Source organism: Neopelma chrysocephalum, unplaced genomic scaffold (assembly GCF_003984885.1).
Source record: "Neopelma chrysocephalum unplaced genomic scaffold, ASM398488v2 Primary Assembly neopelma1_288, whole genome shotgun sequence".
Taxonomy (NCBI): Eukaryota; Metazoa; Chordata; class Aves; order Passeriformes; family Pipridae; genus Neopelma; species Neopelma chrysocephalum.
This window is the reverse complement of record NW_020897950.1, coordinates 210,438-226,827: the sequence shown is the minus strand read 5'-3', so window position 1 is coordinate 226,827 and position 16,390 is coordinate 210,438. Positions and strand designations below refer to the sequence as shown.

The 16,390-nt window shown below is 54.9% G+C and overlaps 1 protein-coding gene across 1 annotated transcript in view; it reads left to right on the top strand.

Moving 5' to 3' along the window:
• Nucleotides 1-15,974: 15,974 nt before the first annotated feature.
• LOC113978102 (loricrin-like) overlaps nucleotides 15,975-16,390 on the top strand; it is a 918-nt gene continuing 502 nt past the window's right edge. Inside the window, exon 1 of the mRNA XM_027704802.1 lies at nucleotides 15,975-16,390. This exon is cut by the window's right edge and continues 502 nt beyond it. Coding sequence (XP_027560603.1) covers nucleotides 15,975-16,390 — 416 coding nt within the window.

The following is a 16,390-nucleotide window of genomic DNA, read 5'->3' as shown; positions in this document are numbered from 1 at the left end:
GCTGAGGAAGCTGATCTGCAGGCAGATTTTAAACTGTTATTAGGAAATCCGAGGTCTCAGCACTTCCCTGTGCTCAGTCACATCCTTGGAACGGACTCCTCGGGTCCTCCACGTGTGGCAGAGAGAGCTGGGATGTCCCAGAGCTGGGCAGTGCCTTTGCAGGGCAGGGATTGCCCCTCTGTGCTGGGCACTGGGGAGGGCACCTTGAGTGCTGTGCCCTCAATTCCCATCGCATGATTTGCAGGGAATTCCTTCAATTTTCTCCCCTACTTGGCTCTTTTAGGTTCATTTCTCCCCCAGAACTGTGTCTTACCCCAGGTCCCAACACCAGCAGCAGTTCCACACCCCAGACCTGCAGGGAGTTCCCTCACCCCTCTCCCCTGATTTGTTTTCCAGGCCCATTTTCCCCCCTGGAGCGATGTCCTACTACAGGTACCAGTACCAGCAGCAGCGTTACATCCCGGCTGGAATGAAGTGCCCCCCGCCCGTGTTCCCCCAGCAGTGCCACCCCCCCGGGGTGGTGAAGTGTGTGCAGTGCCCGGGCTGTGCCCCCACGGCTGCCAAGGTGTGCAGTGTGAGGAACACCCTGCAGAGCCCTCGCTGCTCCTCGGGCTGTGTGGAGACCTGTGTGGTGGAAGGTCACTCCTGCTCCTCCTCCTCCTGCTGCTGCAGCCCCAGGAGCTTCAACCCCTGCACCGTGACCTTCCCTCAGCCCCAGGGGCCGGGCAGGGAGCAGCTCTGTGGGTCCCAGTGTGGGCAGGTGGGCGTGAAGAGGTGCCCTCAGGTGTGTGCCCCCACTCAGGTGTGTGTCCCAGCCCCTCGGGTCTGTGCCCCCACTCCTCAAGTGTGTGTCCCAGCTCCCAAGGTGTGTGCCCCCACTCCTCAAGTGTGTGTCCCAGCTCCCAAGGTGTGTGTCTCCACTCCTCAGGTGTGTGCCCCAGCCCCCCTGTGCCAACACAGCTCCTACCCTTACTCATACCAGTGGTCCAACAGCTACCAGTACAACTGTGGGCAGCAATAAACCCCTGGGAGGTGCCCACAGGACACGCAGGGGGTGAAGAGCCAGACTGGTCCCCGCTGTTGAGGGGCAGCTCTCGGGAGCACGACTCTTCTCCTGGAACCACCGGAGCTCTGGGGCATCCTGACACCTCTGAAAACCAGCCCTTAGTGAATCCTCCCTGTGTCATGCTCTGTATTAGGTTTAGAGGTCTCATCTCTTCGTATCTTCAGTCTCTTGCCCACCCTGGGCCAGGTCTCAGCTGCAGGAGGACAGTTCTGTCCCTGCTCTGTAAAGGAGGTGTGAGTTTTACCAGGGCACAGTCACTCACACAGATGATGTTACATCAAAGCAGCCCCAGTGCCAACAAAAAACGGGGCCTTTCCTGCTAATCCTGCTAAGAATAAACATTTCTTTCTGCTCTTGACTTTGCACCAGAGGAAAATTTGTGAAGAAAATGGGTTTTTTTTTGCCCATGGAGGTGGTGGAGTCCCCACCCCTGGAGGTGTCCAAGGAAGGACTGGCCTTGGCACTGAGTGGCACAAGGTGGGGATGGGGCACAGGGGGGACTCGGTGACCTTGGAGGGCTTTTCCAACCTCAGTGACTCTGTTATTTAAATCCTGTACTTTGTTTTCTGTGCCATCAACAGAAATAAGACAAAAAAATGCAAAATGGGAGAAAACAGAACTTGACTTTCAAGTCAAGGGGGTCTATTATGTGAAACAACTCACTCTTGAAGCACTTACTGCTTAAACATCCACCCCAACATCTCACAATAAAACCTCTACTGCATCCAACTATTTGCTTTCTAATGGGGTTGGGTTTTCCCCTCCATCCCTTCTCACACTTGACTCGGAGCTGAAAATCCCCAGCCAGGAACAGACAAGCTCCAATTCCAACCGGGGCCGGGAACGACTCCCCAGCTGCCCACAGAGGATCTCCAGACACCTCCCCGAGAAGCTGAGGCAGCTGTGGAATCACAAACCCAGGGAATCACTGGAATTGTCAGGGCAGAGCTCCAACCCCACACGAGTGGGACACGGAGCTGCTCACCAATGGAGCTGTTCCCACCCCGTCCACCACGAAATCCCGATTAAATTTCCCCTAAATCATCCCTCGGGCATTTGCCAGCGGCACCGCAGCAATTCCTTGCGCTCCCTCGTGTGGCCGATGGATCCGGGGAGCAGGAGGGAGCCCCGGGCAGAGACACTCCCAGAGCCGAGGGCTCCGCACCGAACTGTCCCGGGCTCTGCGGGAGCCCCGAACGCCCCCAGGTTACAGCAGCGACACGAACAAAGGACCCTTCCTGCTTCTCTCCCCAGGATTTTTCACCCACACCTCCACGGCAGTCCCAGGGAGCCACTGCTGCGTGTTCATCTCTGTTCGAGAGCTCCTTGCCTCAGTTCCTCCCTCCCTCTGCATCGTTCACCCAACTCTGCTGAGCTCTCCCACTCCTGGACAAAAGCATTGCAGCCGAACTCGCAGCGATTTGCATTTCAATGTGTCTGGGAAGGCAGCTGTCTGCTCTCTCAATGAGCTGGGAGGCAACTGCCACGTTTCTCATTATTCCAAATTAAAAAACAAAGAGGCTGAGTACTTAGAGAGGCATTTAGAGCGTCTCTGCCTCTCAGAAACCTCTACCGAGCTCTCAGGGCTGTCTGCAGAGGCAGACAGATGCACCAAGGTGGTTAAACTCAAAATGATGTGCGGTCTGGGTAGGCCAGCCCAGGGAGACTGGGAATATTGGGTCAGAGCTGTGCTGGAAGCAGGACAGGTCCAGCAGCAAGGCCAACCTGCCCTGGGGAGCTGCACCTTCCCCCAGCCCTGCCCTGAGGGTCCGTGGCTGAAAACAAGCAGCAACTCAGTCGCTTAATGCCAAATAATGTTATATGAGACCCCTGTACTGTCCAGAGAAACTGTGGATGCCCTGGAGGTGTCCAAGGCCAGGCGGGACGGGGCGGGGAGTTACCTGGGAATAGTGGGAGGTGTCCTTGCCCAAGGACCGGAACGAGATGCGCGAAGTCTCTCCCGACCCGAAGCATTCCCTGGTCCTGCAGCTCCATCCCGCGGCCGAGCAGGGGCTGAGCCGCAGGAATTTGTGCCCTCCTGTCTCCGCCCCGTTCCCGCACAGCTGGAGCTGTTTGGAACGAGCTGATGCGTAACAGGAGCTCAGCGGCGGGTGCTTGTAATTAATGCTGATTAACGAGCCCAGCCCGGCCCAGCCAGAGCTGCGGGTGCAGCCCGGGGAGGAGGAGACGGGCAGAGGAGCTCTTGGCACGCTGGTGGAAGGGCTGGAGTTCTGCAGGGAGCTCCGAAGGGCTCAGCCCCCCATTTCTGCCGTTTAAAGAGGCAACATTTCACCGCGGTTCTGTGGAAGGGGCCTTAAAGCTCATCCAGTGCCACCCCCTGCCATGGGCAGGGACACCTTCTGCTGTCCCAGGTTGCTCCAACCTGGCCTGGAACACTCCCAGGGATGGGGCAGCCACAGCTTCTCTGGGCAACCTGTGCCAGGGCCTCCCCCCCTCCCAGGGAACAATTTCTTCCCCATATCCATGTAAACCTCCTGCCTGTCAGTGTGAACCCATTGCCCCTTGTCCTGGCACTCCAGGCCCTTCTTCAGGTGCCCCCACCCCGTGCAGAACATCACATTTCAGATGTGTCCTACAAAAAAGGTCAGGGATTTCCTTTCCTTTACTGAAGTAACCACGAACTAACTGTTAGTGAGGGGGAAATGCTCCAGCATCCTTAAAATTCCTGATGCTCTGGAGCCACGAGGCTTCCCCTGCTCCGAAGTGCCAACCTAAAACTGGTGCTGGTTCTGGTGGGCTCTGTGTCCCGATCCAGGGAGTTCCATGGTCAGTAAATGCTCCCTGAGGGGGGTCAGTGGAGGGAGTCCCCTGTGCGGGTGATGTTGGTGACATTCCTTACTCCAGCTGTGCTCCCCTCAGTGCCAGACCAGCTCATCTTGGGCTCAGAGCCTGGCCAGGCCTGTGGGGAGTTCCCAGGCAAACAAATTACCAGTCGGATGTGACTCCTGCCCATAATGAATGGAGCAATTAACACTTTCCATTTGATGCCCGTAATTGGAATGGGCCTGCACGAAGCAGCTGAATAATGTGGGGAGGAAACTGCCTCAGTGTCACAGGGAAACAACTGGGCAGGTGACCCAGTAAGAGCTGGGTGGGACAGCAAAACAGGAAGCGATGCCGTTGGACTGGCCGGGCCAGGAGCATCCCAAGGAGCTGGTCCTGGTCCCCACGGATCCCTGGGGGACACTGGAATCAGGTTGGCTGTGACGCAGCTGGAGCCCTGCTGGTGCCCAGGTGACAAGTGACACGTTTGCCCTCCTGGCATCTCAGAAATTCTCCCGTCCCCTGAGGAGGAGAGAATGGGAAAATGCCCACGAGCTGCTGTGGAAAACTCCTGAGGGCAAAGAGAAAAGGTTTGGTTCAAAGCAGAATAAAAAAAGGACTCGCTCCAATCTTAGGGAGCGAAACAACACGAAACCACAGGGGTTTGTTGTCCCTCTTTGTGAAGAACTCGAAATGTTAAATTATAGAATCACAAAATGGTTTGGGTTGGAAGGGACCTTAAAGAGCATCTTTAACCATATTAATCATATTAAAGGTCATATTCCAAGCCCTCTGTCGTGGGCAGGGACACCTCCCACTAGCCCGGGTTACTGGGAGGCAGCGGAATTCCCTCCTGCTGTGCAAATAAGCTGGGAAAAAATGCCAGGCCTGGCTCTCCCCACGCTGCTCCAACTCAGGAACAGCTTCATTAGAGCCAAAGGACTCCAAACTATTGCTCCCACGCAGTGCCAGCGGGTCGGGCAGTGGGCAGATGCTTCCCATGGACATCCTGTCATGTGGGATGTCTCCGAGCCACAGCCCTGAGCTGGAGGAATGGGGCATCTCCGGCCTGAGTGTCCCATAATTGCCTGGCACACCAGGTTCTCCCTTATCAGGACAGGAAGTCTGGCTCAGGAGGTGATGCCTCTGTGGGCTGGGGGGTCCCTTCTGTGTCCCATTCCCCCGCTGGGAACAGAGGGAAATGGTCCTTCCCCCCCCCGACAAAGGGACAGTGGTTTGGGGCTCTCTCTGGTCACCCTCTCCCGAGTGGGAAGTCCAACACCAGGGTTGGTTTGACTAGAACTGGAATTACACAAACACAGGCCAGAGGTTGATGTCTGGAGGAGGGAAGTTGCTTTTTACTGTGGGTGTGATAAGAGATCTGCACATCCAGTGCAGGGCTCTTGCTCAAGTTTGACTTATCTCTCTTTTTGCTTTATCTGCCTCTTGCCTCCCTCGCTCAGACTCGGCTCCAGGTTGGGATTTGTCAGAAAGATGCAGATTTGATTTTTTTTTCCCAAGTGTTCTTCCACTTTATCTGAAATGTTAGACATTGGAGTTATTTAAAAGTAATAATTCCTGTTTGCACACGCTGCTGGGACACCTTCTGCTATCCCAGGTTGCTCCAGCCTGGCCTTGGACACTTCCAGGGATCCAGGGGCAGCCACAGCTTCTCTGGGCAACCTGTGCCAGGGCCTCCCCACCCTCACAGGGACAATTCCTTCCCTATATCCAGCCTAAATTTCCCCTTTTTCAGTCTGAACCCACCCCCCTTGTCCTGTCAGCCCAGTTCCTGACAAACATCCCCCTCCAGCTTCCCTGCAGCCCCTTCAGGTCCTGGAAGGGGCTCTGAGGTCTCCACACAACCTTCTCCTCTCCAGCCTGACCATTTCCAGCTCTCCCAGCCTGTCTCCATAGGGGAGGGGCTCCAGTCCCTTTATCAATTTATGACCTTCACCCAAACAGCACCAAGTTTTTTCAGGTCCTAACCAGAGCAGTTGGAAACATTTTGATGTCCAGGACATTTCTCTGTTGGGGCCTCTGTGATTTCAAGCCAGCCAAGGTTGTGTTACCAGGAGCTTTGCCCTCCCAGAGCTGCAGTGCTGTCCCAGGTCACCCTGTTCCATGGCTCCCAAACTCCCGTTGTGGCACCAATAATTTCCCAACGAGCTTTGGAGGAATGAGGAACTGAGGTGGGGGAAAGAAGGACGTGGAAAACGGGGTGTGCCCGTGGCTTTGATGTGTGTGGCAGGGACAAATAAAAGTGAAACTGGGAAAGGAAGCCACAGCTGGACAATGGACTGTTCAGCTGCCAAAGCCATTGGTTATTAATTATTGGGGAAAGTTGTTCTGGTTGGGGTACACAAACCTCCTCGTCACGGTGTCGACATCCCTTGGCAGAGAGATAAAAGTCACACCACATGTGGAAATCAGGAGAAATCCTCCCAGAAGGAGCCTTAGCCGAGGTCACAGGTGGTTTAGCACCATAAAAAGGCAATTTCTCAGTGGACAGACCTGGGGAGGGAGGGCTGGCACTGAGGAGAGGAGAGGATTGAAAGCTTTGATCCCCAAAATAAAAGCAGAACCCAAGGAGTGGAGGCAGAAACAGCTCCAGATTAAAACTAATCCCTCATTTCCAGCTCCTGCACCCGTGTGACACTGAGGATTCAGTGGGTAGAGAGGGAGGCTGTGCCTTGGCTGAAGAAATGGGCAGTGAGGGAACGGGTGTGGAAAGGGAGTGAAGCTGTGGGGAGGAGAAGAGCAGTTTGTGCTGGAGGGAGGGGGATCTGTGGCCTCAGGATGTGCCAGAGCTGGGGGCACCACCACGAGCCGAGGGTGGCCTCCCTCCTGGCCACAGCCACACACTCACCTCCTGTCTGGGTGTCTGGCACCCCAACTCTTGCATCACCAGTGTCTGGCACCGAGGGAGGGAGGGCAGGTCTGGCTGTGGTGGCTGTGACGAGATCGAGCTGTTCTGAGTCTTCTTCCTGCCCTTCTCAAGGACCACTGAGCCCAGTCCCCAAAGGCCCAGAGCAGTTGGGGGCACAGGGGAGATGTTGTGCCCTGAGAGTTGCTCCGTGTCCACCTCGCTGGGAAGTGTCCCCCAGTCCCTCATGGACATGGCAGGGGATTTGTGCTTTGGGCCACGTCATTAAAGGTTTTGCCAAATTAAGCTACAGAGGGGCAAACTGGAGGCTCGGGGAGAGGTGAATTACATCAAGGACCAGCAGATGAAGGTCCATCCCACCAGCTCCCCATCCTCACCCCACCACCCTGTGACCTGCCACAAACACAGCCGGGATGGAGAATAACACAGGAAATCATGGCAGAGCTGCAGGAAGTGCCCAGATCTCCCCTGGGGGGACATCCAGCCCTCCTGGTGCCCAGATCTCCCCTGGGGGGACATCCAGCCCTCCTGGTGCCCAGCAGTGGGGCCTTCTCCTCCAAGCAGGACGGATGTGAGGATCACACACCTCCTTCACAACCCACACCCAGGATGTAATCAGGAGGTAAACGAGCATCATGAGAGCACTTAGGGCTCTGTGGCAATCCCACTCCACCCTGCTGGGACAGCCCTGGGAGCTCCCGCCTGTGCTTTAGAGTGAGCCCAAACATTCAGTACAGGGGGGATTATTTGGGGGTCTCTGCATGGAATCACTGAAGGGAGCTCTGACCCCAAACTGCTGCAGAGCTCGGCCTCTGCAGGGGGAGTTTAGCTGGGGCTTTCTCTGGGGATGAAGCATCAGGCAGAGATTTTAAAGCTTTGGATCCACTCCCAGGTTTGAGGCTTTGCCACTGGCACAGGTTGCCCAGAGCAGCTGCCTCATCCCTGGAAGTGTCCAAGGCCAGGTTGGAGTGACCTGGACCAGTGGAAGGTGTCCCTGCCCATGGCAGGGGGTGGGATGAGATGAGCTTTAAGGTCCCTTCCAACCCAAACCATTCCATAGTTCTGTAATTTTATATCACTCTCCCCTTTGCATAAGATGGAGACGCAGTTCTGCTTTCCCTGATTTCCAGTCTTCAGTAGCAAAACTCCCATTTTTATGCCTTGGAAGAGGGACCTTCATCAGTGCAAAGGAGTGGCTGGTTGGAAGCAAAACACTTCTATAATTAACAGATGAGAGATCTCAGTGAGCTCAGCCAGGATTGAGACTGCCTTTAAAGCTAATTTCATTTAATGTGAAATGTAATAAATTAATTAATTTAATGTGAGCATTTAACTTTGCTGGTGAAATGCAGGAATGTGTTCTCAAATTCCCCCCCAGCTCCCCCCTTCTGTCAGGGAGCTGGAGAGAGTGAGAAGGTCCCCCCTGAGCCTCCTTTTCTCTGGGATGAGCCCCCCCAGCTCCCTCAGGAGTTCTCCAGACCCTTCTCCTGCTGCTCCAGCCCCTTCCCCAGCTCCATTCCCTTCCCTGGACACTCTCCAGCCCCTCCATGTCCCTCTTGCCCTGAGGGGCCCAGCCCTGGGGGCAGCACTCGGGGTTCCCTCCCCAGGGCTGTGCTCGTTTAGAGCACCCAAATCCAGCTTTGTTATTCCCCACTCCCCAGCACCTCAAATCCCAGGACTGAACTTGGATGTGCCAGGACGTGCTGAAGCTCTTCCAGCTGCCTCCTGACCGCCCTTGATCTCCAGAGCAGAGATAAACAAGCTGTTCTAGATATGCTAAGTATGTGCTGCAACCACAGCCCTTCATTTGGTTTTCAGACAAACACTGAATCCCTTGACATCTGGTTCCCCTGCCCTACTTCTCTCCCTGCTCCAGCCACAGCACGAGGGGCTTGGACACCCCCTTGGGAGCTGGACACATCCCAGAGGAGCTGGATGGTCTCAGCTGGGGGTTTTAGCAAACATCACTGGGGTGTCGTAGGAAATGCTGCCCCAAACCTTGGGGAAAGGCTGGGTGGGGAGGGGATTTTTATGTTATTTAACTTTATTTGGCTCTTCCCACTTGGAAATTCATCCTTGTCCCCTCCAACAGCCAGAGAACCTTGAGCAGCATCACTTGGGAGTGACGGTGGCTGAGAGACTTCCAAAAGGTTTAATGACAGACAGTGGGATTTAATTGATCCCGTGGAATTGATCCCATTAAACTGATTTCAAAGATTTAATAATGGACTTCTGGGGACTTTTACAGTTGAAACTCTGCAGGAATGCCATGAAATGCCCTTCAGAGGAGAGCCTTTAACAGAGTCCTGGGGAGAGGGTCCCTTGTCCTCTGCCACTGGTGGTGATGCCACCTCCCTGCAGGCCACACTGGGGGGGTTGGTGAGGGTGAAGGGCCCTGTCTGAGCTGCAGCAGTGCCCAGATGAGATAAGGCTGAGCAGTCTCGTGCTCCAGGGCAGGAAGGAGGCACTTGGGTGGCACCAAGAACGGCTCTGGAATCATAAATCACGTTCCCGTTGCCTCAATCATCGACATCTGAGTGAAAGATCCTTCCAACTCTGCCTGGAGCTGGAGGGTTTTCTTGGAGGAACTTGCTGGTGCTGCTTGTCATAATTCCAATTTGGCAGAAGGGAGGCATGGGAAGTGTGAGCAAATTATCCAGAATTCCCCTGCAGTGAAGGGCTGAGGAGCTACAAGAGCAGAATAAAGAAAACCCCTTTTATCTCTTAACCCAGGGGCAAGTGTAGTAAAATACTGAGTGCAATAAATTATTCTCTCTCAGCAAAAGGGATTTTCCATGTTCTGATGCTCCTACAAGGTTTAAGGAGAACCTGTTGCATATTTATCTGTCCACTGCAGAGATGGAGCCCCTTGTCCTGTCACTCCAGGCCCTTGGAAAAAGTCCCTCCCCAAGTTTCTTGTAGCTCCTTCAGGTCCTGTAAGGCCACAGTTGGGTCACCCCAAAGCTGAACAATCCCAATTCCCTCAGCTTTTCCACAAGTCCACACAAAGCCCCTTCCCTGCTTCTTTGGCTCTTTGGGTCCCTTCCCCCCATTCTCTGTAGGTCAAACCTTCCAAGGCTGTGAATGACCCGGAGCCTCCCAGCTTTGCATCATGGCTTTGGAGGCTTTGGAGGCATGTGTTGATTTTGGGGAGCTCCAGCTCCTCGGACTCATTGGAGTCCAACGTGTGTCCCCACAGCCCGTGGAGGTGACGTGGGTGTCGCCCATAACCTATAATCCAGGGTTACAACACAGTTAATGACACGCCAGGGCCACGTCTGGGGGTTCAGAATATTGGCCAGAATGAGGAATAAATTACCCTCGTCCACAGAGGCAAAAGTGCCTCTTTCCCCCCTCATGTTCCCCTTCTGGAACGTTGGACCCCTCCGTGAGGGGACGTGGAATTAAGTCACTTGTCCATCCTGGCAGTGCAGCAGCCCCTCTGCTTGTCCCTGTTTCCTCACTTTGCTTGGAGTAGGTGGAGCCATCCAGTGATTTTAATGCAGCTGAAAACAAAAGAGGTGGTGGAAGGAAGGGAGATACCGATCTCAAATGACAGAGCCCCAGATTATGCTAAGTGGGTATTTGGGGTGGGGTTTGGCTGGTAAATAAATCAATCATTGTTTCTTTCCTAGAGGAGGACTAGATACTATATAAAAGTTCTCCCACACCACCTTCCCTCATTCCATTTGACTCCTTTCCACTGGTTCGTGCCGTGGGACACGGTAAGATATTGATATTCCATGATGGGAACTCACTTGGCTGATTGGGCTTGGGATGCTCAGCTGGAAAAGGTGGCAGAAATATGGCTTTGGGGTCTCACGGTCCAAAAATTCCTCTTCATTTGCAGTAACTGATTTCTTTCCCAACAGTTCAGGGATTATGTAATCCCACAGGAAAAGCAGAGAGCTGGGACACAGAAAACCTGGTGTTTGGAGCCCCTTGGATTCCTCTGGGCCCAGCATCATGTGGTGCCACCACCTAAACACAGCTCCTGGAATATCAATCCTGAGGAAAAGGGTGGGAAAAAGAGGGTTTGCGGGTTCTTAGCAAAGAGTGGGAAACAAAAGAAACGAAACACAAAATGGGAGATTATTCTCATTTTCCAGCCTTTTGTCTAAATGGGAAAGGGTTGGATTTTTTGACCACTTTTTTTTCTTGGAGGAGCCACTTTGTCCTGCAGCAGTTTGGACACCTCAGCCCATTGACCTGTAGGTCCTTTTCATTTTAGAGCTGCCTGTCAGAGGAAGAGAAATTATTCTGCCAGCAGAAGGACGTGGGTTGGGGGGGATTCAAGTACCAAAGAAGTGCTCAAACCTCAGAGCATCCCTTGGGCACAGACACACATCAAACCCTTCAGAGTGACCTGGAGCTGCTAAAACTCGGTGCAGCTGCTTTTTTCCCCCTTCTTTTGCATTGCTGATAACTTTTCCACAGGCTCTTCCTCTTCCTTCTCATTTTTAGGAAGAAATAAAGCACTCGCTGTGCTCCTTTGAGACCAGACTGAAGAATTTCAAAGCTCAACCAAGTTATTGTTATGCAAATGATGACCCGTGTTCTTTGTTTCTTGTAGCTGTGGAATTTTAATCCCTATCCCCGAGCATTCCTTTCAAAATTCCCAAACCACACTTGGATGAGGGTAATTCTGGAGCACCAGGGCCTCTGTGCCTCTTGCAGTGTCACTCTGACAACCTGCTGCAAGAGGGAATTATTAAGGAATTATTCTGGTTGCACTTGTCCTAGATAAAGAAAGGGAAATTAAATATGGATAAGGAAGTTCTGTAGAAGACCTGATATGGATTAAGCTGAAAACTTCCCAGCTTTTCCTTTTAATTTATTAACTCCTGATGCTGAAAATACCCTTTTGCTTCAGCTGTCAGGGAGGGAGCAAAAAGGGAAGCCAAGGCCTTGTGTGGACCCTGTGTTGAGCTGCCACTGGGAGGGGATGGGGTGGCTCAAGAAACACAATTTTCCCTCCCCCCGGATGTCCTTCAGGCCTGTTTTTCTCCTTTCTCTTGGAGGACTCCACAACACTTGGGACGATGGGTTCCCACCAGCAGAAGGGCGACGGCCAAGGGATGTCTGAGCAGTCCTCTGGGGGCTGCCATGGAGGAGGAGGAGGTGGATGCCACGGAGGAGGAGGAGGAGGAGGAGGCTGCTGCTGCTGCCACAGCAGTGGAGGATCCATGGGATACCAGAGCCAGGGATCGTCCTGCCATGGAGGAGGAGGAGGAGGAGGCTGCTGTGGCGGAGGAGGAGGTGGCAGCGGCGGCGGAGGGGCCGTGTATCAGATCCACTCCTGTGCAGGAGGAGGAGGTGGAGGAGGAGGAGGAGGAGGAGGCCAGCAGAGCCAAGGATCCATCTGCATTATTGGAGGAGGAGGAGGAGGAGGAGGTGGAGGAGGTGGAGGCCAACAAAGTCAGGGCCCCATCTGCATTGGAGGTGGCATGGGAGGAGGAGGAGGAGGAGGAGGAGGACAACAGAGCCAAGGTCCCATTATTATCAGTGGGGGAGGAGGAGGAGGAGGAGGAGGTGGAGGTGGCCACCAGAGCCATATGCCCATCTGCATCCCAAGTGGCAGCATGGGAGGGGGAGGAGGAGGAGGAGGAGGAGGTGGTGGAGGCCAGCAGGGCAAAGGCATTATCATTATTGGGGGAGGCAGCAGTGGGGGTGGAGGAGGTGGAGGTGGTGGTGGAGGCCACCAAGGCCAGGGTCCCATCTGCATTGGGGGTGGCAGTGGTGGAGGTGGAGGTGGTTCAGGTCACCAGGGCCAAGGTCCCATCATTATTAGTGGAGGTGGTGGAGGTGGTGGAGGAGGAGGAGGAGGGTCAGGCCAGCAGGGCAAAGGCATTATTGTTATTGGGGGAGGCAGCAGTGGTGGTGGAGGTGGTGGTGGAGGTGGTGGAGGTGGTGGAGGTGGTGGTGGAGGCCAGGAGGGCAAAGGCATTATTGTTGTTGGGGGAGGCAGCAGTGGTGGAGGTGGTGGAGGTGGTGGTGGAGGCCACCAGGGCCAGGGTCCCATCTGCATTGGGGGTGGTGGAGGAGGTGGTGGTGGTGGAGGCCACCAAGGCCAAGGTCCCATCATTATTAGTGGAGGAGGAGGCAGTGGAGGTGGTGGAGGTGGTGGTGGAGGCCACCAGGGCCAGGGTCCCATCTGCATTGGGGGTGGCATGGGAGGAGGAGGAGGAGGTGGTTCAGGTCACCAGGGCCAAGGTCCCATCATTATTAGTGGAGGAGGAGGCGGTGGTGGTGGAGGAGGAGGTGGTGGAGGCCACCAAGGACAAGGACCCATCATTATTAGTGGAGGAGGAGGAGGTGGAGGTGGTGGTGGAGGCCACCAGGGCCAGGGTCCCATCTGCATTGGGGGTGGAAGTGGAGGAGGAGGAGGTGGCTCAGGCCACCAGGGCCAAGGTCCCATCATTATTAGTGGTGGTGGAGGTGGTGGAGGTGGTGGAGGTGGTGGTGGAGGTCACCAGGGCCAGGGTCCCATCTGCATTGGGGGTGGAAGTGGAGGAGGAGGTGGTGGTGGAGGTGGTTCAGGCCACCAGGGCCAAGGCCCCATCATTATTAGTGGAGGTGGAGGTGGAGGAGGAGGAGGAGGAGGAGGTGGTTCAGGCCACCAAGGCCAGGGGATCTGCATCATCGGGGGAGGTGGTGGAGGGGGCTCCTCCAGCTCTGGGGGGATGTCCATGCAGCAGCAGACCCAGCCCATCTCCTTGCCACCCCAGATTAAACGCAAGTAGTGGCTGCACGATGGACTCTCACGCCAAGGAAGTCCAAGATATGAACGAGCCTCACATTTCTTCCTCTGTTCAATTTGAGAATTTAAGTTATTCCTGGCTCCTTTCCCTTGGGAGTTTTCCTTCCCGCTCTCCAGCTGAGCAGAACCTCTGGTGCTGTGTATCCCTGACTTCCAGCCAGGGGCCTGTTCCCTGCCTCCATTTTCTGGTGCTTGCACAAGACAATAAAACTTGCAGTTCTCGAGAGTTCCTGGGTGTGAGTGGTTGGATTTCCCGACACCGGTCGCGTTATTTCCATCACTGGGTTTTCACTCTGAGCTGAGGCTGTTGCAATAAAGCTCCAGAACGTGGAAACCCACCTGTAAAAAAAATTTTTGGTTCATTAAATATTCTTAGGTCATCTTTTAATGTCTCTTGCCAGCGATGATTCCAATTTTTGCCCATCAGAAGAGGTACCACAAAGTTAATCATTGCAGCCCCTCTACCTCACACAAAAGTCTGGTGATGCCCAAGGAAGTTTTAAATGGTTTAGGAGAGAGAAGATGCAAAACCTCTGCTACCAAGAGAAGCAGAAAGTGCTCCAAAGGTGCTATTACAGGTGTGAGTGAAGCTGAGGCCCCACATGTGGTGCTCAGAGCTGCCCCAAGGAGCTGTGGAAGAGAAATGAGGGGGTTCTCCAACCCTCTCTCCAGCTCTGAACCCCCAGTGGAGCCAGTGGCAGGGCCAGGACTTCAGTAAACCCCTTCCAAGGGCTTGGGATTCTAATTCTGGAATAGCCAGGGGTTTCCTCATTCCCACAGGGCTAAAACACAGCTCCGGGGATGAGTCTTCAGAGGGAGTTTCCCTGTGGGAAGGGATTTCTTTGATGTGGTTGATTCTGGCAATTAACAGGGAAAGGAAAATAAACCTTCCCTGCCTGAACTGTTGTGTGTGAGGCAGATGATGGGCAGCTGGAGGTGTCCCAGGAGAGGCAGGAGTGACCTTCCTCCACGTCCTACGTGTCCCTGTGCCCTCTGCCCTCTCCCCCTTGGGGACTTCAGGGGTACAACCAATCTCAAACCACGTCCAGGTGGGATTCTCCAGCCGGAGTTGCCACAGGAATAGCTGAGTTTCCTGGGATTTTATTATGGGAAGTCCCAGGGTGCTAAAACACCGGTGGCTGGGGGCTGCACAAACACTGAGGTTGCCCACAAAGTGCTAAGGGCAGGTTTGGGGTCCCACTTGAGGGGGGTGGCAGCGTTGCTGTCAGACACCCCTGCACCCAGAAATGGCCCAGGAGCAGGAAAACCAGGAGCCAAGTTTCAGGGGCTCTCAGCCTGACAGCAGGAGCCCAGCATGTTCCTAAATCCTGTTGCTGCTCCGGAACAGGGAGGAATTCCTGCTTTGGGTCACTCTCCACCAGGATACTGATACAAGGGGTGGATGTTGGACCTGGTACCTCCCACCTGCAGCACTTAACTCCTTTCCAAAATAGGTGTCACCCTTCCTCCCAGAGGGGGTATCAAACCTGCCTGGCCTCTGCCCTGTCCCCAGTGCTGGAGTCAAACCCAAGTCATGGTCCACCCCTGGCTGGGGCAGTGGGGAATCCATCCATGGGAGATTCCTTTGCTGCCCCAGCAGCACCAGTCCCACCCAGTGCAGACCCCTCCACTTCCCTGGGCATCTCCGTGGGCAGAGAATCCTGGAATCACAGAATGTCCTGAGCTGGAGGGGACCCACGAGGATCATCAAAGTCCAACTCCTGGCACAGGACGCCCCAACAACCCCCCCGTGTGCCCCCAGCCTGTAACACACCACAAACACGAGGCTCCACAGCCCCTTCTGCTGTCAGTCCCCACCCCAGCAGCGTCTCCTGGCTGGAGTGGAGGGTGCTAACCTGAGCCCCAGAATCCTGGGAATTCAACCTCGGGAGCGGAGCTCACGTGTGGGACCTGCGGCGCAGCCGAGGAAGTGATGCACTGGAGAGGCATCGCTCCGATCCCGTGAGTCAGGACAAGTGGGCTGAAGGAGGACACTGCTCAGTAAATAAACCCATCACCATTCCTTTGGATGCCTCACTTCCCACCTGGGAAAAGCAGTATAAAAGTTGGGGGATCTCCCGGGCCTTCATTCGCTCGGCTTTGCTCTGTGGTGAACGTGGTCAGAGCCCAGAGGGGTAAGTCCAGTTCTGCCCCACGGAGAGATTCTGCTCTTCCCTTCCTGCAAAACAGAAATGCTTTGGTGAAGTTTGCCTGGTGGGTGGAGGTGGGAGGGCACATGGATTTAGATCTCCTGTGGACGCAGCGGGATCACCCCGTGCTCCTCGAAGTCTTTCACCAGTGTAGAGATGGACACGGAACAGCTTTGGGATAAAAGGCTTCAAATGATGATTCTGGACATTGCAAAGTGTTGCTGGGCTGCTGCGGGAAATCCTGGGGAGGGTGGTGGCTGCCCTGAGTAAAGAGCTGTTCCTTGCAGGGTGGCTGCTGAGATGTGCTCCAGGCAAAGCTGCCACGGGATGTCTGGCGGGTGCCACAGCTGCTGCTGCTGCTGCCACGGCTCCTCCAGCCACCAGTCCCAGGGCTCCTCCTGCTGCGGGGGCTCAGGAGGGAGAGGAGGTGGATCCTGCTGCGGAGGAGGATCCGGAGGTGGCAGCCAGAAGATCATCATCAGCTCTGGTGGTGGAGGAGGAGGAGGGGGAGGCTCATCTGGATGCTGTGGTGGGGGATCCAGTGGTGGCTCTTCAGGATCAAAGGGCATGATGGGAGGGGGAAGTGGTGGAGGATCCTCTGGATGCTGTGGAGGTGGCATGGGAGGAGGATCTGGAGGTGGATCAGGAGCGAAGATCATAATTGGAGGGGGAGGTAGTGGAGGATCCGGTGGTGGGATGGGAGGAGGATCTTCAAAGGGGATGATGGGAGGGGGAGGATCCTC